Source organism: Juglans regia, chromosome 7 (genome assembly GCF_001411555.2).
Source record: "Juglans regia cultivar Chandler chromosome 7, Walnut 2.0, whole genome shotgun sequence".
In the NCBI taxonomy this organism is placed as follows: Eukaryota; Viridiplantae; Streptophyta; class Magnoliopsida; order Fagales; family Juglandaceae; genus Juglans; species Juglans regia.
Window position 1 is genome coordinate 47,177,203 of NC_049907.1, and position 22,467 is coordinate 47,199,669.

At 37.4% G+C, this 22,467-nt stretch overlaps 2 protein-coding genes across 5 annotated transcripts in view; both read right to left on the reverse strand.

Moving 5' to 3' along the window:
• The window catches only part of LOC109008212 (ABC transporter C family member 13), a 34,782-nt gene that overhangs the window by 4,881 nt on the left and 7,434 nt on the right, over window positions 1-22,467 (reverse strand). For 2 of the 4 annotated variants that reach the window (XM_035692217.1, XM_035692219.1), the window contains exons 11-28: window positions 22,108-22,195; window positions 20,824-20,942; window positions 18,020-18,117; window positions 15,375-15,441; window positions 8,352-8,469; window positions 8,123-8,239; window positions 7,924-8,004; window positions 7,582-7,836; window positions 6,710-6,811; window positions 6,555-6,622; window positions 5,579-5,710; window positions 5,335-5,482; window positions 3,790-4,073; window positions 3,509-3,668; window positions 2,027-2,202; window positions 1,838-1,949; window positions 1,685-1,738; window positions 745-867 (exon numbers count right to left, since the gene is read on the reverse strand). In XM_035692217.1, the coding sequence (XP_035548110.1) occupies window positions 745-867; window positions 1,685-1,738; window positions 1,838-1,949; window positions 2,027-2,202; window positions 3,509-3,668; window positions 3,790-4,073; window positions 5,335-5,482; window positions 5,579-5,710; window positions 6,555-6,622; window positions 6,710-6,811; window positions 7,582-7,836; window positions 7,924-8,004; window positions 8,123-8,239; window positions 8,352-8,469; window positions 15,375-15,441; window positions 18,020-18,117; window positions 20,824-20,942; window positions 22,108-22,195 (2,302 nt within the window). The other 2 variants (XM_035692218.1, XM_035692216.1) reach the window with 2 other exon arrangements.
• Window positions 12,584-13,548, reverse strand: LOC109008263 (CCHC-type zinc finger protein CG3800-like). Its single transcript, XM_018988286.2, has 2 exons — window positions 13,157-13,548; window positions 12,584-12,872 (listed from the first exon to the last, which is right to left on the reverse strand). Exons 1-2 carry the CDS (start codon window positions 13,494-13,496, stop codon window positions 12,835-12,837), a joined length of 378 nt encoding a protein of 125 aa, XP_018843831.1. The 5' UTR covers window positions 13,497-13,548; the 3' UTR covers window positions 12,584-12,834.

Consider the following 22,467-nt stretch of genomic DNA (forward strand, 5'->3'; position numbering starts at 1 on the left):
GACTTGTGTTTTCCTCAAGTTGTTACAAATTGCATGAAAACCAATCTCAGCTAGAAGTGTGGGGCTTGAGTCATGTTACTTGCAATGGAATAGCTTGATAAAGACATCATGGTTTTGAGGAGGGAGATTGGCTTGTCCTTTTTTAGTACAAACCCAGATGTTGCTTGAGTTTTCCTTAGGTCTTTACAGTATAGCTCCCTCACACCAAGACACAACAATATTTTATTTGCACGAGGCATCATACACAGTGGTTTTCCCAAGGCAAGGTTGCACCTAATATTGTAATCGTAAGGCCAGTATGAGTTGTCGGTCTTTCTTCACATGTTCGTCTAGAAGTTTCACCAAACCTTTATATTTTAGAATTTGTTGCTTAAATTACTAAACTTTATAAGGCTAAGGTACCATCATTAGATCTAACAAATATAAAGCGTACAAAACTTTGTACAGATGAATTATAAAAAAAAAAAAAAATCAAAGTGGTATTTACTAAAACATATAAATTGCTCTTGTTATATGTGTCTCAAACACATATAAGTAGTCCAAGATCTTCTACTGAACCTCAAAAGAATCCAGAGTTTAAGCAATTCCGTGAACATGTTTGTAAATTGTAAGCATCTAACATGTATGTGTGTGTTTGAGTCTTCCTTCTTCAATTCCTTTTTCCCCTTCTTGTCATTCCAGGTGACTGTTTGTCTACCACAATGATTAAGATAGATTATATGAAAACAACATACAAATATCTACCTCAGACTTGAATCCCCTTATAGTTGACGACCCATCAAGTGTCTCTGTGAAGGATGCATATATGGGAGATCGAGAAACACTGTCCAGTCTTCGCAGTTCCCGTGATGTTGACCTGTAGAAAAACTGAATAATTTCTACTAAGTCGACAGCTTGGTAGTCTAAGACTTATTCTTTCCTTGTACAGAATGAGTTGTACCATAAAATTCACTAGTCATTCATCACATTAAATTTCTTTTTTCTATAGTGCTAAATCAAGTCAGTTCTACAAATAAAGTATATTTGAACCATGAACATCATTCCCATGAATTAAAAATATGATACAAATAATTCTCATCCCCAATTATTTCTCATCCTTGAGTAAGCAACTGCCGTAATTACACAAGAAAGCAACTTTAGAATGCAGCACCTAGCGTCTTAATCTCATACATTGAAAAGTTGCTGCGTAATTAGCATTACACAGAGTGAACTACCCCGGTTATTAGATTGTTAAAAAGCAAGCTCAGATAAATTCTAGTTTCCAAAACTTAATTGAGCTTCCTTTTCTGCCTATCTAAGATATTTCAATGCCCATTCAACAATATGTAGGCTATATCTTCATCATTAATTCTAAGCAGTCCCAAATACATTCTCGTAAAACTTACATCAACCACGGATGTATATAACCTAAGTGGGGATTTAATATGGTATCAAAGCAAAGGTCTTTAATTCGAATCCTGACTCGACACTTTACCCCATTTCAATTGAATATTCATGTGTTGAACCCATTTATTAAGGAGGAGCCCAGCTCATATGTGAGGGAAGTGTTCGAATATAAATTAAATGATAAATTTACCTCTTCCCATTACTACCAAAAATATATATATATATTCCATCAACATGAGCTTTTAGGACAAGTAGTGATTTTTAAAATATCAACATACTTAATGATATAGAGAAGTACCTGAAGCTTGCTGTAGATATACCAAAATGGCAACAGCAAGAGCAAGAAGAGAACCTACATATATACAAAAAGCGTTCAATAACATTTTTTAAGATAGTTAAAAGTGGATTTCTGGAAGAGCATACAAGCAAAGTGGACAAACTCGTTGGATACCTGTACATATGACAAAACTATAGCAATTCCCAGCAGGCCAACAAAATTGGCTAGGAGAATGTTGAGAATGAATGGAAGGGAGTCATCAATTGTGTAGAGATCAGAAGAGAACCTACAAATATAAAAATAAAAAGCCTGGGGGTATATATAAAATACTAAAACAATCTCCCGAAGGTATGTTATTCTAACCTGTTGAGTATCCTTCCGCCTGGTGTCTGATCAAAGAATTGGACAGGCGCATTGATAAGCTTATAAAGCAGTGTGTCATGCACCTTCACCGCAGCTTGTAAGCCCCCAAATGCAAATGAGAATGCCCTCACCAATGTAAGAAAGGAATTTATCATACAAAAGATGAAGAGTATGACCTGCACAATCAATTACAAACATGTCAAGAACAAGCAGAGATGTGTAGCAATATACATATATTGCCAAAATTGTCCAGACTGTTATCTCAGCAACTTCATTGTCTGTTAAGTTACCACAGCCTAAGGTTTTGTTGGCTGAGCTTAGCATCCTTTTTTTTTTTCTTGACAGGTGAGCAAAAATTCTATTGGTAAGGAAGAATAGGCATAACCCAAGAACACAGGTTGGCTGAGCTCAGCATCTTCAGCCATATAGTGCATTATTTCGGGAAAATCTGTCACATTTATTACTTCATAGTTTTCTCCCTAAACTCTATTCACACTTCAGTTCTGACATTTACTTGTAGAATAAAAGTTAGCGTCATTTATAATTTCAACAGTTGCGTAGAAAAACGATATACAACTACTTTGTTTAAAAAAGGGGATTCAAAATCTTGTCTGTTTGGTAGCTAGAGGAGATATTATGCACTTAAAGAACTTGGTTCCCCTTTGCAGTTCATAATCTATATTGGCTAGCCTAAAATATTTCTATTTTCATCCATGGATTGTATTGCTTTCAAAAAAGTCTGTCTCCCATTAACTTCTTCATTCACTAGCCCTTGTACAGTAACTGACATGATTGTACATCATACTTGCAGAACTAAGGCCTTGTTTGGATTCGCAAGTCATCTCAGCTCATCTCAACTTATCTCAACTCATCTCACTACTATTCATTACTATTCAGCAACTTTAACTCACAAATCTCACTACTATTCACAACTCATCTCATTACTATTCACAATCCATCTCAACTCATCTCAAGTCATCTTCGAATCCAAACATCTCCTAAGTCATGCATATACGGACCTGAAGAAAACTATGGAAATCTCACGTGTGCGCTTGTGATTTTAAATGTGTTTATGAGAGAATATATATCTTTGCCACAATTCACATATTTCTAGTGCCAGTCCTCATAGTAATGTGTTTTTATTTTTTTTTTTGGTTGATAAGTAAACAAATTTTATTGATCAAAGAATAGGCAAAGCCATATACATGGTTCTAGAACAGAAAAAATGCCTTAAGCTATGTAGGCCCATTATAGACAAGGCCTCATAGTAATGTTATATAAAGATAGAAAGAGAAATATAATTATTTTTAGTAGTTACCCTGTCATTCTAATATAATTATTGACTTAGGATCTAGATAGTATTGACAAAGACAAGATATAACAAATTGTCTGAACATCTGTGAAATACATCCACATAGACAGCAGACAGATTGATCCTAAGACCACTTGCTGTTTATATTGAAAAGAGAAGAAGCTGAATACCAGATAAAAAGAGGTTGAGTATTCTGTCTGACTACTTCCTGTCGTTGTATCAACCCAAAATGACAGCCATAGATCATTTCCATTACGAGAAGCTTGCATTAAAATTGCTGACAAGCATATTACAACAGTAATAAGCCAACCAGAAAATGCAGCATAATTCCTGCAAAAGATAATAATACCAAACTGAATGTTACACATAAATATCCCTAAACAACTACAGTTTAAATATATTGTTATCTCATATATGCAGCAAGAATAGAACAGTAAATATTTTCTCTCACTTGTATACATCAAGTTCAACACTGCCCTCTTTTCGTAGCTCAGTTTCAATGATCTTTTGTGCTTCTTCTGAAACATGGGCGGCATCTTTTTCAAGGAGGATATCTTGTTCAATTTCATTGTTTGTAGCCATGCTGCCTTCTTGTCTTTGCATGTGCAAATATGTGTCACATTCATTTTGCGGAGAGAATGCTGAATATGAAGAGACAGACAAGTCAGCTGAACTTCCCACCCACTTCACATGTCCTTTTTCCATTTCAACAACCAAATCCGCAGATGATATTGCCTGGGAGTGTCATATGAAACTCGTTTAAGTTAATGGAAGCTAAAGTATGCCTTTCTCACCCCATTAACTTGTTTCTTACTTATCAAAAAATGAAAGCTTAAGTATATATTAAACTGTTTTCTTATGTTGATATGCATTGCTATGATGAATTTCACATACAACAAATACTCAATTGGGTTATTTCCTGAAAAACTAAAATAAGAGAAATTCAACACTGATCGCTGAAGTGACATTGAAGATTATTTTCCAAAGGTCGAAATCTACTCCAGTATGCGTGCCAACCAAATCTATGAATTTCATGCATCACAACTTTAAAATTATAAAATCGACGAACTTCAGTAAACTGCGAAACAAGTGCATCCAAGTACACAAGGACCTAGTCTTTCTTCATTTCCTTGCACATATAATTTAGCAAAGGTTGGTTTTATTAAAGGTGACTGTCAGAATGTAAATTAAATGATTAAATCCACTTCTTTCATTAGCTTAAACTTTTGGTATAATTGATGACTTACATAATATCAAAGCAGAGATATTGAATGAGAACTACTTATTAAGTGAGAGTTTGGCCTACATTTGAGAGAGAGTGATATAAAGTAAATTAGTGATTATTTTCACCTATTCCCATTAGCTCAAACTTTTAGGACAAACAGAAATTTAACAACAACAAGAGATACTAAAAAATGAATTCCATTGTGTATGCAGTCTGTGCTAATAATAAAGCTTCAATTGATGACAGTAAGTTTTAATTCCAACTTCAGTTAGGGAGGAAGAAAGTCAGAACTTAAAGTTTCAGATCAGGTGGACTATGACCACACTTACCAAGAGAAAAAGGAGTAAGTCTACAAATGTAAAGTATGTTTAAGGAATATAGGAATAGACATGGAATACGATGCGAACGGAAAGCCCGAAGCCACCAAAAAGTGATACTTTCATCATATGGGTACAGATGGTCTGGAAAGAAATGCCAACATAGGTCTCCATTAAGCAGAATGGAGTCAAAGAATTAGTTCAACTGAACCCCACAACTGGATCAAGGCTCAGTGGGACCTGAGATGCATTAATTTTTATACCATTGGTTAGTTTAGCTCTTTATCGTTGCCTTCATTAGATAATCACTCCCTTCAATCAGTGGCTATCTAACCACAGTGATAGCAAATATTCCCTTGATCCAATGATCCCGTGGCCATAGTGTCAATTTAAGTCAAATGTTTACTTAACTCATGTAAAACCCTAAAAACACATAAGAATTTGAGGGAATCACCTGAACGTTATGGGTACAAAGTACACGCGTATGTTGCTTCATAAGAGGACCCAAGATAGCATTATGTAAAATCCATTGAGCAACCTGAGCATCGACGGCACTGAGGATGTCATCAAGCATAAAAATATCAGAGCCATGATAAATAGCCCTGTTCATAGCACAAAGTTACAAGTCAGTTTGATATTAATCCCTTCAAAAATATGAAGGGCAAGAAAAACATGGTAATTTTTAAAGATGCTATAACCTGGCCAAAGCAAGACGAGCTCTCTGTCCACCTGATATGTTCACTCCTTTTTCTCCAATATAAGCCATGTCTCCTCCAACCATTAATGAAACATCAACATCCAGCGTGCATGCCTGTAAAGTATCTGAGTATCTGCTCAAGGATAGTAAAATATTGTTCATTTGGGGAATACACCTTTCAAGACTTCTACCTTTTTCACTTATCAAAAAAATATTTCTAAACCTTGAGGACTTAGAACAGTCAAGGATAAATAAAATTTGTAAATAACGAACTTGAGATTAAAGGGTTGTTTGGGAAGTTAGATGAGATCATCTCATCTCAAAACTTCTCATAATTTCCTTCCCTCAAACACAAAACACTTTTCAATTTCAAATCTTCAACTTTTTCATCTAATCATTACCCAATCATTACAGATTTCCCAAACTTCCAAAAAAACACAAAAAACAATAAAATTTTCAAATTTCAAAACAAAAATTATATTAAAAATTATATTTAAACAATTTTTTAACTTTATAATATTTGTATTCAAACTTAAAGGGTTGTTTGGGAAGTTAGTTGAGATCATCTCATCTCAAAACTTCTCATAATTTCCTTCCCTCAAACACAATTTCATCTAATCATTACCCAATCATTACAGCTCTCCCAAACTTCTAAAAAAACACAAAAAACAATACAAATTTTTCAAATTTCAAAACAAAAATTATATTAAAAAATTATATTCAAATAATTTTTTAACTTTATAATATTTGTATTCAACTTTTTCTCTCTCCTTTCCCAAAACCCAATAAAAATCTTAACTCAAACTATTTCACTACTATTCAGAGAATTCTCATCTCATCTCATTACCCAAACATGCCAAATTGCAGATGAACAGAAACTCCTTACTGCCGATAGAATTATAAAATCATAATAGAGTCAATGAAGTCAATAGGTCAGGAAAAGATGAATCAGACTTTTTATTGTTGATATATTACACCTTCTAGGATCATAATTCTCTCCAAACAAAATATTATCACGTATAGTTCCAGATAGAATCCATGGTACCTACAGTTTCAAACAGCAAAGGCCAACATAAGAAACTTCATTTTGACAGTACGTAGGGAAGACCATCATGTAGAAAAAGCTTTGAACCTGTGGTACATATGCTATAGATCCACTTGACTGTATTGATCCATGGAGAAGCCGCATCTCTCCCAAAATCGAATTTAATAAGGACGATTTACCTGAACCAACCTGATTACATGATCTTAGCTGGGAGAAGAATGATACACTAAATCTCATTATAGAATTTTTTTTTTTTTATAAGTAAACGGTAAAATTATATTAATATGAATAGGCATAGCCCTAGTACACGGCGTATACAAGAGATAGCACCTATTTAGGAGGAAGAAATAGAAACAAAAAAATCATGACAGAATTTTTAACAGTGAATGATGGTCAATTCAGCGATTTATACTAATCAAAGTGCTAATCTCCATTTCATTATCTGCATATACAACAGGTAGAAAAGCATTATGTTTATATTAATAATATACTATTCCATATGCTGCACTGGAAGATCATGGGCAAGAAATTTCAGACAAGTAGTTGTAAAGCAACTTCTTGAGTTTTCCTTTTCCAGCACTATTAGCAGCAGCTCCCAGGTCACAAAATGAAATGTAAAAATTGCCTGAAAGTACTATGCTACTCCAGATATTTTGTAGTTGAAGATTTGAACAATATGTCACAAGCTGAGGAAAAAGGTTATGGATTGCAATGCAAACAATTGACAGACGGGGCAAAACATTCACAGACCTTGGATTACGCATTATGGTGACAGGCATATGGAATCATATCATCTAGAATCATATGCAGCACCAGTAGCACGACAGATTTGAAGAAAAACGTTGTTACTCAGAGATGGCATCCACAAGCACATGCACACAGGTGTTACTAAAATACTACTAGATATGAAGTAATAATGGAAAAATAGAATTTTGAAAAACTTCAAGCACAGGTCTAACCTCTCCAATAACTGCAACAAAGCAACCCTTCGGGAGGTTTAGAGTCACATGATTCAACACCATATTCCATTCCTTTTCATCACTATTTGACCAAGCGCAACATGCATCACGCATAGCAATAGCCGCATCTTTAGAAGTAGCTTCAGACTGTTCATTCAGAAAACTTAGTGAAGGTGAATCTGCTGTCTGTTCCAACCTAGGTTTGAACTCAGAGCAAGAGAGGAACCTGCTCAACCGCCTGGTAGATATAATTGCCTGGCATAACATATATAAAAGTCAATAAATAATTATTGAGTTTAAAAAGGTGTCTGCTTCAAAACTCGTGGTATTTGGAGAGCTCACATCAATGAGTCCATTAATGACCCATGGGAATGAATTTAGAGGAGAGATCAAGGTATTAAACAGAGCAAGACAAGTGAAGACCTGCATTTAAGGTTGTCAGGGAAATCAACTTTATTGGCAATAACCACATTGATCAAATGAAATGCACAGCGAATGAAGAAAAAAAAAAGCACAGATACTTGGGAAACAGTTAGTATACCGTTGCAGCATCAAGTGGATGCCCCGTGAGTGTAAAGAGTCCAAATGTGAACAGTGAGAAAAGAGTGGGTGTTGTGGCCCAAAAGAATACGCACCATGCATCCAAGTACTTCCGTGTCTAATTAAAGAAGGAACAAAATATTAAAATTCCAAAATACTCTAGATATGGGCAAATGAAGTCGACTAATCAAATGCATAAATTTTGGGTACACAAAGAACACAAGTCATACAGTTAGGTGTTTCACTTCTGAAGATCTTGTACCCATCAACCGGCTAGAAAAAAGCAGCTCCCAGCCGTACATCTTCAATGTGCGAATATATGTCAAAACTTCACCCGTCTTCCTTATCCTATTGAGGATCAAAATAATTGAATTTAGATATTTTTTTAATCGTGAGATTTACTGCAAAACACACTGCATTCAATTTTATAATTGCAACAACTAATGCTAATGGTTGTAATTTTTCATGTTCTCATTGTTACTGCCAACTCAACCTAGCTACTTGAGGCTGACAGCCCAAATCAAGCTATAAATCCATGTCCTGAATATAGCCTTATGTTATTAATCAAGCACCAGCTTTCTGTTGATTATGCACATAAAAGGCCAAGTGCTGGACAATCATTGAATCATTCGAGATATATAACCATAATGTTGCAGGAAAAGAACAAGAGAGACTAGGTTTTGCTAAAGAAGCCATAAGATCACATGCTGGCCTTTCCTTGTAGCTAATATGATAGAGTGAACCAGAAAAGAAAAATTAAAAAAATAGTTAGAAACAAAAGCCAGTTGTTTGATTAGCCTAACATGGAAGAGTTTAAGGCTGCGTTTGGTTGCAATACTCAGCTGAGCTTAGTCTAATTTTAAGTTGAGTCTAGCATCCAAACATCCAACTCTCAAATTACTAAACTCATCTCAACTCAAAACCTCCTTACACGTAGGACCCACATCCTTTTTCAACTTAACACATCTTTATATGTGGGACCCACAACCTTTTTCAACTTTCCATAAAAAGTACTAAACTCATCTTAACATCCAAACACACTTTAAACTCAGTTTAGATGGGCCTCACATAACTCGCTCCACTACTCAACTCACTACTATTCATAAAAAACTGAGCTCAGCTCAACATCCAAACGCAGCCTAAGAGTTTTTTTTCTGGAAGACTTTATTTATGTGGACCACTGTTATAGACTTTAATGGTCTCAACTTTCATGATTTCCTTGTAACCGTTTCTAATTCCTAACTAGGTGTAATAATATGTATTTCCTGTGTACTTGGACTATGCCTATTTCTATATCAATAAAATATCTTCTTACTTGTAAAAAAAATGATTAGCCTGCTCCTATACTATGTCATTAAGTAAGAGTTATGAACAAACGGGAGAGAATATTTGATTACTAAAAAGTAAGATAACATTTTGAACAGCCAAATGTCGTTGGTATGACATCTATTTATGGACAACAAATCTCTATTGAAAAAACAAGGCACCTCTAGGATAAATACAAAAAAAATAGGCATATGAATTGACTTCAAAGGAGGAATTCTTAAAGGGGATAAATGTGTCAAATTGGTCTGAATGCCCTTTTCATAGGGTTTTCCTTTCATTATATAGAAGAGGTTTACATAGATAATGCCAGATTTCCAGCGCCTAAATGCTATACAAGGTAAGTATTTCCAACTTATTTACAACCTAATTATCTGCTATATACAATCTAGACATCAAGGAAAACATTCCTAAAATATGACAAATCAATCTCTAAATTATCTCCGTAACATCCCCCCTCAAATTGATGCTGGTGAATCAAGAAGCATCAATTTGTCAACCAAGAACTGATGTCGGTGCCGAGAAAGAGCTTTAGGGTACGTTTGGGTAGTGAGAAGTGTTGAGAAGTGTTGAGAATGTTTGTGAATAGTAGTGAAAAAGTAATGAAAAAGTAATAATAAAATATTGAATAGTAATAAAAAGTAGGTGAAAAGTAATGAATAGTAGAAAAGTAGGTAAAAAGTAATAATAAAATAAAGAATAGTAGTGAGAGTACCTCAAGTACTCTCACTTGCCAAACACACCCTTAGTGAATATGTCTGCAGTTTGATGTTCGGTAGAAATGTGAGGAAGAGTAATCATATGTCTATCAAATGATTCACGTATGGAATGACAATCGACTTCAATATGTTTCGTACGCTCATGGAAGACAGGATTAGCGGCGATCTGAATAGCACTGGTATTATCAGCATGAAGAGGAGTGGAATGAAGCTGAGGAAAACCAAGTTCACCCAATAACCCACGAAGCCATGTGATCTCAGAGCATGCGGAAGACATAGCTCGATACTCAGACTCAGTGGAAGACTTAGAAACTCTATCTTGCTTCTTACTCTTCCAAGAAATGAGTGCATTGCCTAAAAACATGCACCAGCCAGTAACAGAGCGACGAGTATCAGCACATCCGGCCCAATCAACGTCACTATATCCCACCAATTGTAAGGAAGATTCCGTAGGAAAGAACAACCCACGTGTAGAGGTCCCCTTCAGATATCGGACAATGCGGCAGACAACAGCTAAGTGAAGGTGTCGGGGGGCCTGCATAAATTGACTGACCTGCTGCACAGCAAAAGAAATGTCAGGACGAGTAATCGTCAAGTAGTTCAAACTCCCAACGAGTTGCCGATACAAGGATGGATCTGATAAAAGCTCGCCGTCCTCCTGACGAAGCTTAAGATTTACCTCCAAGGGAGTAAGAACATAATTACCAGATTGGAGACCAGCCAATGAAATTACTTCCTGCGTGTATTTGTGCTGATGTAACAATGTACCAGTCGAAGTAATCTGTACCTCAAGGCCAAGAAAGTACTGCAGGGGACCAAGATCTTTCATGTGAAAAGAGGCTTTGAGATGCTGTTGTAATTGCTTAATTAACTCAATATCAGAGCCAGTAATCACGATGTCGTCAACATATACCAGAAGCAATACAATTCCTGCAGAAGTCTTGCGAAGAAACAGAGAAGAATCAAACTGACTCTGAGTAAAGTGAAAAGCAAGCAGAGTAGAACGAAATTTATCAAACCATGCACGCGGAGCCTGTTTCAGTCCATACAAAGATCGGCGTAGCCGACAAACCTCTGAAGAAGGTGTAGCAAACATGCCGGGAGGTGGAGACATATAGATTTCTTCCTTCAAATCCCCATGTAGAAAAGCATTCTTCACGTCCATCTGCCGGAGAGACCACCACTGCGATGCAGCCAGTGCCAGGATAGTCCGTACAGTTGTCATTTTGGCAACAGGTGCAAATGTCTCTTCATAATCAATACCATACTCTTGCCGGTTCCCAAGAGCCACGAGACGAGCCTTATATCTGTCCAGTGAGCCATCAGATCGAAACTTAATTGAGTACACCCATTTACAACCAATAGATTTGACACCAGAGGGACAAGTCACAAGATCCCAAGTGTGATTGTCTTGGCCTGCTGCCAACATGCTTGGGTGGCTGCCTGAGTATAAGAGTGAGGAACAGAAACAGTGTCGAGAGTGGCAGTAAGTGAGGTATGAGAAAAACCATACCTATCTGGTGGATGTGTAACCCGGGTGGAGCGTCGAGGTATTGGAACCGCAGAATCAGATGACGGACCAGTGTCTGGAAGAGGCGTTGAAGGAGGACGTCTATGATACACTACACCTGGTTTAAATCGCTCAATAGAAGAAGACACATCATCAAAAGCGGGTAAAAGAGTAATAGGAGGATCAGAAATATCCTGAGACTGAAAGAAATATTGATTTTCAAAGAAAATCACATTCCGGGAGATCCGAAATTTGTCTGCATGAGCATCATAACAGACAAATCCTTTCTGAGTAGGGCTATATCCCATAAAAGCACACGTGACAGACTGGGCAGCAAGCTTGTGTCGATCAACAGGTGGCAAATGAACAAAACACACACACCCAAAAGTATGAAAGGATTGATACTCAGGGGATATGCCAAATAATCGAAAATAGGGAGAATCATAATTTAGAGTGGCAGTAGGCAGACGATTGATCAAATAAACAGCAGTGGATAAAGCTTCTACCCAGAACTTAGAAGGTACAGAAGAATCAATCAACAAAGTACGAACAACATCTAAGAGATGACGATTCTTACGCTCAGCGACTCCATTTTGTTGAGGGGTATAAGGACAAGAACGCTGGGAAATAATCCCTTTTTGCTGAAGATAAGTCTGAAAGGAATGAGACATGTATTCCCCCCCTGAGTCGGAGCGTAAGATTTTGATACAAGTGCTGAACTGTGTCTCAACAAGCGCAACAAATTTTTGGAAAACAGAAAGCACGTCAGCTTTAGAACGAAGAAAATAGATCTAAGTAAATCGGCTATAATTATCGATAAACGTCACAAAATAACGATATTGACCATGAGAAATAACAGGACTGACACCCCAAACATTAGTATGTACAATCTCAAAGCAATGAGAAGCACGACTACCATGCGCAGGAAAGGGTAAAGTTTTATTTTTACCAAGACGACAAGTAGCACAATCAAAAGATACAGAAGAAGAAGAAAATGAATCTTTATTGCCCAAAAAATCATGTTTCAAAAGATAAGTCAAGACAACAGAATTAGGATGACCTAATTTCTTATGCCAGACTTCATTATTATTGGCAGTAGCCGTACAAGCAAAGGAAACAACATTAGGAATAGAAAACTGTAAAGGAAATAGACGTCCCACTTTAGGCCCCTTCGCGATCACCATCCCCGACACCTGATCCTGCACAAGACAACCACCACGAGAAAAATGAACATCACAGTTATTATCCACTAATTGTCCAACAGAAATCAAATTGGTAAATAATCCAGGAGAGACAAAAACATTTCAAAATGAGGAGCCCAAAGTACCAACAGCAGTAATAGGAAGGGTACTGCCATCAGCAATCTGAATAGTTTGCGTGCCTCCATATTTACGAACACCATGGAAACCCATCGTACTACCAGTCATATGATTAGAGGCACCCGAATCAACAATCCAAGAAGAAGTGGAAGTAGGATCCGTACCTTGCAGGCCTAAAGCCGTAAAAGCAGACAGAATCATCTGTTGGACCATAGCAGGTGTGAGAACGGATGAATCAGAGCTTACAGTGGAGGGTGCAGAAGAAGATGAGGACTGAACAGCAGCTTGAAAGGCGTGGGATTGGCGATTCTGAGGCCGCACCCGACAGTCTTTGATGATATGACCCTCTTTCTTGCAGTAGTTACAAACTTTCTTCGAACAGTTGCGAGCAATATGACCAAACTCCTTGCAGCTGAAACACTGTAACTTATTCTTTCCTCTCCCTTGTGCTGCATAGGCTACATTCACAGCCTCAGAAAAGACCTTCTCAGAAGTCATACCCATCTGAGTGGATAACCTTTGTTCTTCACGCAATAAGGAGACGTTTGGATTCGAAGATGACTTGAGATGAGCTGAGATGAGTTGAGATGAGTTGAGATGGATTGTGAATAGTAATGAGATGAGTTGTGAATAGTAGTGAGATTTATGAGTTAAAATTGCTGAATAGTAGTGAGATGAGTTGAGATAAGCTGAGATGAGTTGAGATGAGCTGAGATGACTTACGAATCCAAACGTCTCCTAAATCTCCCAAGCAAATATCCAAAGACGGTACCGGAGTACGGTTCAATAAACTGGCTCGGACAGGCTCAAATTCAGGTCGAAGCTTCATCAAAAACTGATCGCGTTGACTTTCAGCATGAAGCATTTGAAGAGCCGCGAGAGCCGCGGTGGGAACCTTAGCATGAGCAATAGCAGAATACTCGCTCCAAAGGTTAATAAAACCAGAATAAAATTGCTCAATAGTCAAATTACCTTGAGTGTAATTGCTAATTTCCAACTCCAATTGGAATTTTCAAGCACTGTGGTCTTGATGATAAATGCGATGCAGATAATCCCACATAGCTTGAGCCGTAGTAAAACATCGAAGATTGGTGACAAGATGGGGCTCAATCGTTCCCAATAGCCAAGAAATCACCTTAGCATCCTTAACCTCCCATTGGGCAAATTCCTTTTCATCAGTAGGAACTCGAATAGAACTATCAAGATGATTTGATAATTCTTTTCCTTTTAAGAACATTTTAAATTGAAATGCCCAAGTAGAAAAATTTTTGCCAGTAAATCGAACAATAGTATTGTCAAGAGACATGATGAAAACCACTTAAAAAATAGCAATAGGTCTACCAGAAAATTTCAGATAGTCACCACAAGAAACAGCAGAAGAATCGGCAAGCCCAAACAGAGAAAATCCAAAATAATAAAACCCACGAGAGATACCTGCCTCGGAACTGAGAAATGCTCCAGAGGAAGCCCACGAGAAACGAATCAACAAACCAAGACAAACCCAAAACAGAAACTGCAGACCAGAACAGAAACTGCCGCACGAGAAGGTGTCGTCGTCAGCCACACCAGGAGGAGTCGAAGCTGCCGACCACCACAGAAACTGCCGACCACCACAGAGCCACCCACAGAAACGATCGACCACCACAACAATGCCGTCTATCACAGAGATAGCCCTTGCAACTCCCAAAGAACGCCGACAACCACCAAGGTGATGAACTCACAAGTCGGAACCCCACAGACGTGCGAGAAAACACTCAGGAAACCCACAATCTCAGAATCGCACCAACGTGCGAGAACAGGAAAAGGAAAAAAAAATTCCTATCGCCGCCGCAACTCAAAAAACTCTCGAAGATTAAGACCACAACGAAACGATAATCAGAGTAAGGGCTCTGGTACCATGTCAAATTGGTCTGAATGCCCTTTTCATAGGGTTTTCCTTTCATTATATAGAAGAGGTTTACATAGATAATGCCAGATTTCCAGCGCCTAAATGCTATACAAGGTAAGTATTTCCAACTTATTTACAACCTAATTATCTGCTATATACAATCTAGACATCAAGGAAAACATTCCTAAAATATGACAAATCAATCTCTAAATTATCTCCGTAACAAAATGCACAGCTTCATGCAGTAAATACATTCACATGGAGAGAAAAATCATTATAATAAAGAAAAAAGAAAAAATAATAATGATAAATATATAGCTAAAACAGAAAGCAGAGCCACAAGCAAGCCTTCACCTCATTATTTCCAAATCTCTATAGATATACTATACCTACTTCTGATCAATTGTAAACCACCTTAACTCTAATTCCGTCAAGCAACTTTTAAGGATATATTTATAGTGCTATAGAGAATCAGAGATAAAAGATATATCTACCTCTCATCCTTTTGCTTCATCATTTTTTCAGTAGCACTCGCAATCAATTCAGAGATCCATTTATTGACTGCACAACATGAAGAGATGTAACCAGCAAGATACTAGTGCACAGTATCATAATAGCAGCATATCAACACCACAGAGTTCAATCGTTCATGCAATGTTTTCAATAGGCCACTGGAAAAGGAGACTTCACCACAATGAAACAAAACCACAAAATGGTCACAAAATTAACCAACATAAACTGGTATAATACTATAATTTCCACTAAACAGGTCACATGATAGCACAAAGGAATCAAAATATTAATCTTGTTAAGAGAGAAGCGTAAGCATAATGATGCAACAAGAAGAAGCCTAATCTCTCAAAGTCTGAATTGGTACCGGTGGGGAATGTTCCCGAAGCAGCGGTACTAGCCTCTCTCTTGGGATGTAAGGTTTCTTCTCTACCTCTTCAGTATCTTGCCTTACCCTTAGGTGCTTCCTTCAAATCAAAGCAGATTTGGAATGTTGTGATTGAAAAGGTGGAGCACAGGTTGCCATCTTGGAAGAGATTGTATTTATCGAAAGGTGGTAGGCTCACGTTGATTAAAAGTACTCTCTCTAACCTCCCCACCTATTTCTTGTCTCTGTTCCCACTCCTTGCAAAGATTGCCAACCATATTGAGAAGCTATAACACGATTTCTTGTGAAGTGGTTTGGGGGATGAGTTCAAGTTCCATTTGGTCAATTGGTCCATGGTGTGCACTCCATTTTCTTGGGGTGGATTGGGGATTCGTAACTTGATGAAGTTCAACCAAGCCCTATTGGGTAAATGGTTGTGGTGGTACCAACAAGAAAGGGGGGCCCTGTGGAAGTTTGTCATAGTTGCGCAGGTTGGGGAAGCATGGAGTGGTTGGTGCTCGAATGAGGTATGCGGCTCACATGGGGTGGGTTTGTAGAAAAACATTAGGGAGGATTGGGAGAGCTTCAAGAGACATACACATATTGTTGTGGGTGATGGCTCTCGCGTCAGATTTTGGCATGATAAATGGTGCGGTGAACGATGTCTCAAAGACACTTTCCTTGCCAAATTTGAGTTAGTACAAGTAAAGGATGCGGCGAAAGCGGATCTTTTAGATTTTTCTAGTGGCTCCCCCCAATGGAATGTGAACTTCACTAGGGCAACCCAAGACTGGGAAGTTGGAGGTTATCACAGACTTCTATGCGGCACTATATTTCGTACGTATGACCGAGAGTACTATGGACGGGATGTTTTGGAGCCCTTCCAAGAAAGGTAAATTCACGGTCATATCATTTCACAAAGTTTTATCAAGCCCAAGCATGCCCAAGGGCCACATTCCCATGGAAGAGCATCTGGCAGACGAAAGCTCCTTCAAAAGCAGTTTTTTTTGTTTGGACAACAGCATTAGGCAAAATCCTCACCACAGATAACCTAAGGAGACATCATTTAATGGTGTGACTAGTATTGCATATGTAAGAAAGATGGTGAATCAGTTGACTATCTGTTTCTACATTACAAGGTGGCGAGGACCATTTGGGCTGATTTTTTTATAGGACTTGGTGGATTTTCTAGCATGTTGAAGAGGTCTGAGGAAATTCACAAGTTGCAGCAATCTGGAAAATGGTCTCCATATGTATGTGTTGGTGTATTTGGTGGGAGCGAAATGATAGAAGCTTCGAAAACCACGAGAGAACAATGGAGGAGCCGAAAGTTCTTTTCTTTAAAACATTGTTTTCTTGGGTGGGGGCCATTGTTTGTAACGGACTAAATGTCCATGACTTTCTACTTTCAGTTGTAAACTCTAGTTAGGTACTTCTCATATATACTCCCTGTGTACATGGGCTTTGCCTATTTTATTATCAATAAAATTTCTTGATTACTGATCAAAAAGAAAAAAACAAGAAGAAGCAAACTTAAATGGACAAAGTTGACGTAGAAAAATGTATCAAGCTCCAAATTTCCATCTACATATTGAATAGGCTAGGGTTGCAACGTTAATCCCACAACATTGAGTTCTTTACTGACATATCACAAAAACATGGATCCATTCCAATGCATTGAGATGTTAGGAGCTATGTTGATAAATCTTAAGTACTCTCTATTATCAAACTTAATGAAGTGTACCATTAAAGTGGAAGAAAAAAAATATATTCTAAGAGCCCATATTACTGATTGAAAAAGAAAAAGAAAACTCGTAAAAACCAGCAGCCAACTCGAGAGGTTATGTAACAACCCAAAAAAAACACATCATATCTGGGATTATACTCCAAAGTACTAGTCAAGAATCAATCAGAGCTGATTTGAATCACTATAAAGCTCAATTCCACCAAGGTAGGAATCAATATTTGACTTGACACTTCTTTTATAAGTAATAAGAAATTTTAATAATGTATACAAGAAAAACACCTATCTAGAAATCAAAAGTAGTGCAAGAAAATATGAATTTGAGCACATTGAAGTCTGTAGAGGCTGTTCACAGGATAATAGTACACCCTGTGTACTTGTATTGCACCCTTTGTGCTCTTATTAAAAAAACAAAAAGGTATCATAGAGTAAGTTATTCAAACTTGCACTGAATGTGTTGTTGACAACACGAGAATAAAACAATGCCATTTGAGAATTTGGACACTGCATAAACAAACCTGGTATCAATAAGATGGTTATTGCAATTCCTGAGACAAAAGCGAATCTCACTTGTGTATACAAAAGACACAAAGCCACTCCTATTTGCAAAGGCAAGCTGAAACAGTCATCAAAGTAGAGTTGTTCCAAAAATTAAATGAGCTTAAAAACTTGATTATATGAGATAGGCACAATTATAAGCATAAGGAAAATGGGATCACAAGCTGCATTGATAGATAACAAAAACAAAAGCAATGACATGATGAAATAAAAAGGATTACAGAAAAACAAAAGCACTAAATGGATCTATGCTGCATTGGCATAATAGTTTAAATAGACGGTACAATCAGATCTTCTAATACTCTCTGAAATGGTTTTGTAGTTATTCTCCACCCAAAACATTTCGCTGCAAAAGAAAGATAAAATAAAAAATAGACATTGAGAGACGTAAATCTGCAAGCAAGAAAAAAATTAAATCTACTCCATTCTTACTGCAGGTAGCCAATAGCACTTATATTGCCTATTATCATTTCACAGATATTCTTGGCCGTGTCTCAACTGTAACAAGCTTTTTTAACATTTTCGTTTTTAGCTTGTAGCATGGTATTGGAGGCCCACAGAAATATTATTGGAACTTTTGAGCACCTCTGATAATAAATTGAGTGCATTACGGGTCTATCGGACGGACCCAAGTGTCTCAGCCCAATTTTGCAGTCAATGCTAACATCAACTATCAAGTCACTAGAGGTTTCCTAAACCAGTGTTTAGATTTATATTATATACTAGCAAGTGCACGTTTGCCCAGTTGACCAATTTTGTCATGTTCAAATTTTTAACTATAAACAGACATAATTTTGTCTATATTTTTAGAACTTTTTTCCTATTTAGAACACATTATACATATGATCTTCATAATGTTTATAACTATAATACAACGACTTACAAGAACCAAGTCACAACTATATACAAATATTTTTAAAGTATATATTACAAGAACGACAAGTTTTAAAGGAGATATTTAAAACATTCAATTTGCTGTCTCACGAACGGCATTAACAAATAGCACATTCAGTTTGTTTCGGCGCAAATTTATAATCATATTAATAAAATTAATAAATTTGTTTAATTATAAGGGATTTTACTAATAAGAACATCAACATTGTTATTAATATCAAATTTATTCCTAATATATTAATTGATATTTATTAATTGACATGAGGTGTCTAAAATAGTTTCTTTATTATTAAATTATATTAAATAACCTTATATCAAATAGATTATGTGATTTTTTCCGGTAAATGTCTTCTTTTTCCTCTTTCAATTGAGCAGTATATCAATTTTTCTTTGAAGTTTTTTCATTTAAATTTTTAAAATGTTTTTACAACATAAGAGAAGCTGATTTAACATCTTTCTTTGGCGTAGGAAGTCCTAGAGGTCGAAGCTTATAGGGAAGAGGTAGGGGTAGGGGTCTCTCTCTATTCAATTTTCCAGGCTTTTGAGGCACTCTTCCTTGGAAAAGAGATGAAATTGCTTCAATCTCATCTGAATCCAAACAAATACCAGTTTCTTGTCGACCCTCTTCTTCTTCAGTGTCTTCTCCCTCTCCCTTTTTTTCAGTTAAACGTGGTTTCTTACCATCTATCAAATATGCAAGTGATATGTCTGTAGAATTCGTGCTTGTCTTCTTCAAGAATAAATTAATAACAAAGTTGGGAGGACTCTTGGGGTGCCGTGGATGACGGAGGTTCTTGGGCGGTCTTCTCGTAGTCTTTGAACGCGCCAGCAAAGTTACCCTTCCAGTTGTTGTAAACTTTTTGTCTCATGGGATGGGATATGGGTAATGGTTGATAATCTGCAATCCATTGTTTGAACTGGACTCCTGTGAATCCGAAAATGTGCCGCTGTTACTGGAGGGCCAATGGTGGTGTGGTGAAGAGATGGTGGCCAACGGCGGTGCAACGCCAGCGCTGGAATGAAAAAGGGCCGCGGCTTAGATTCCCTCGTGGCGGTTAACAGCAGCACAACAGGGACTGAGATTGGAAGGGGAGGGACGCCGGCCGGAGGGGAAGAGAATCGGTGGGGTGGTGTTGACCACGCCGGTGTGCGGCGGCACACTGGAGGGAACAAAGAAACTAACGTGCTGCAACTTGGATTCCCTCGTGGCGGTTAACGGCAGCACGACAGGGGCTGAGATTGGAAGGGGAGGGAAGCCGGCTGGAGGGGAAGAGAATGGGCGGGGCGGCGTCGGTCACGCCGGCGTGCGGCAGCGCACTCTAGGAGATGAAGAAACGGACGGGGAGATGGGAAAAGGGCTCGCGCGCGGAGAAACCAGGGACAAAACAAAAATTTGAGAATAGAAGCAGGGGCAAAATGGGAAGAAATTTTGTTAGACGAAAATACTGATCACACCTCATTCGCACTTTATATATAAGTAGATATATATATATTCTGAATACAGCAAAAAGGAACTCGTGTTCTTTCTTTCCTCGGCTGTGAATATGGACACACGATGGAAAAGCATAATTTTCTTTTTCAATACTCTCCGTTAGGCGGCTGCTAGAGACTTTAATAAGCTGAGTTTTCATGCCTTTTGCTCTTGTATACTTCCTGTTTGATTACTTATTTGAAAAGGAATATGGACACTCTTGGCTGGCCCTTTTCTTTTCCCCAAGGGAAAAGAAAACGGCCATGATGGTGACAGCACACAATGTTAAACTTTATATCTCTACTTTATGCTCAAAGATTATCAGATTTTGTAATAAAAAGAGGAAAGCTGCAACAATACATACTTTTGAGAGAGGTACAAAAAAACAAGAGGCATTACCTCCACATGTCATGGAAACTGTTACACAAGTTGACAGTTCTATCAGCATCTATTGACATGAATGTCTGAATTTCCCCCTCAGAAAATTTTGATCGCTCTGCTAGGCTGATGCATAGACACTGTAAGAAAGTATAAAACTTCAAATAAATCAATCGTGTGAGTTTTACCTAGTAAACTACGGGCCAGAAATAGGAGGGGAAGATAGGAGGGACAAGAACAAAAAATAAACAAATCATGAAACAACCAGAAATCAACACTAGCAACACGCAAGCATCTATATGAAACTTAAGTGAGAGAAAAAAGAGGGGGGCAAAGAGACAACATTATTATGAAAAGCATTATCATGGATTTGATTTGACAGCAAGCAATCCATTACCACATAAAAGAGAACGGGCTGAGCACGGAAATGAATAATTTTTTTTTTCTTTTCATGAGATCCGGTAGTATCAAAATGGCAATCAAGTTATTATTAAACATTGTAACTCAATTGAGTACCAGGAAAGAGTACAAACAATTTTATATCGTGAATATAAAAAGAATATAAGTTTCAAACACAATGCTATTTACCTGATTTATATTTGGGTAGTCCAAGTGGAATTATAGGTCTTCGTTAGCCAGACATTTTAACTAGTTCTTCTCATCTTACATTCAATACATAAACCTACATGGAGACCATGAACATATGGAAACTGGATTGAAACTGAACTAAAGCGCCATGTTAAAGCATCCAACCCAAGAGCGTATGCTTTTAGATGGAGAGGCAAAACTAATACATAGCTTTGGGATTTTCTCAAGGTTGAACATACCTATAATTTGATAAATAAAAACCTATAGCAGGCAGGCCATACCAGTCAATCTTTCCATTAGCACACCCCCTCCCCTCCGGTGTGATTAACAACCATTAGAAATCAATATTTATCGTCTAATCCCTGAGATTATGTGCAACACATTTTCCTATTCAACTATTTCCTCGTCAAGCTTCACAATCAGTTGACCTTCATCTAGTTGGTTTTATGTTCCAAGCAGAACTCTTTTCAGCAAGCCTACAGACATGCTATCAAACTGCAGAAGCTTCCATAATCCATAAGTTTTTATAAATCTAACGAATCTAAGTGTCACTGATACTTAAAAAATCTGGTACAAAACCTACTCATAATTACATGTCACAATAGATATCATCAGTCAATGCATTCCAACCAAAGAATTTTAATGAAAGTATACTGTGTTAAAATGAAGGCCATCTTTACAAGAGTGATAAAATCAATCGTGTGAGAGAATAAATACCTTTCGGTAGATAACAATCATAATACTGGATCTCATCTTTAGCTTCAGATTGGAAAGATGGAAAGTGTATTGTGTATCAAAAAAGGATCTGCACAATTGGGACAAGAATTCTACCTATATCACTGTCAATAGTAAATAGCATTGAGAGCACAACATTTGACAGCATAAGATATGTATTTAAGAGAGAGAGAGAGAGAGAGAGAGAGAGATTGCGTGATATTAATCTAGCATACAGTAGTGAAGGTGAAAGGAGCTACATGCTTGTCCCATGCACACATATCATGTCTGCCACAAACCTAAATAGAAACGTAAAACTAAATCTCAAAGGAAAACAATATAGTACTCCTCACATTGCAACAC

Bases quoted from the DNA above. Each gene is read 5' to 3' on its own strand.
- LOC109008263 (XM_018988286.2), bottom strand. From the start codon at position 13,496: ATGGGTATGACTTCTGAGAAGGTCTTTTCTGAGGCTGTGAATGTAGCC. The intron at 12,873-13,156 runs GTACGGATCCTA...TGTCTTGTGCAG, and splicing joins TACGGCTTTAGGCCTGCAAG to GATCAGGTGTCGGGGATGGT.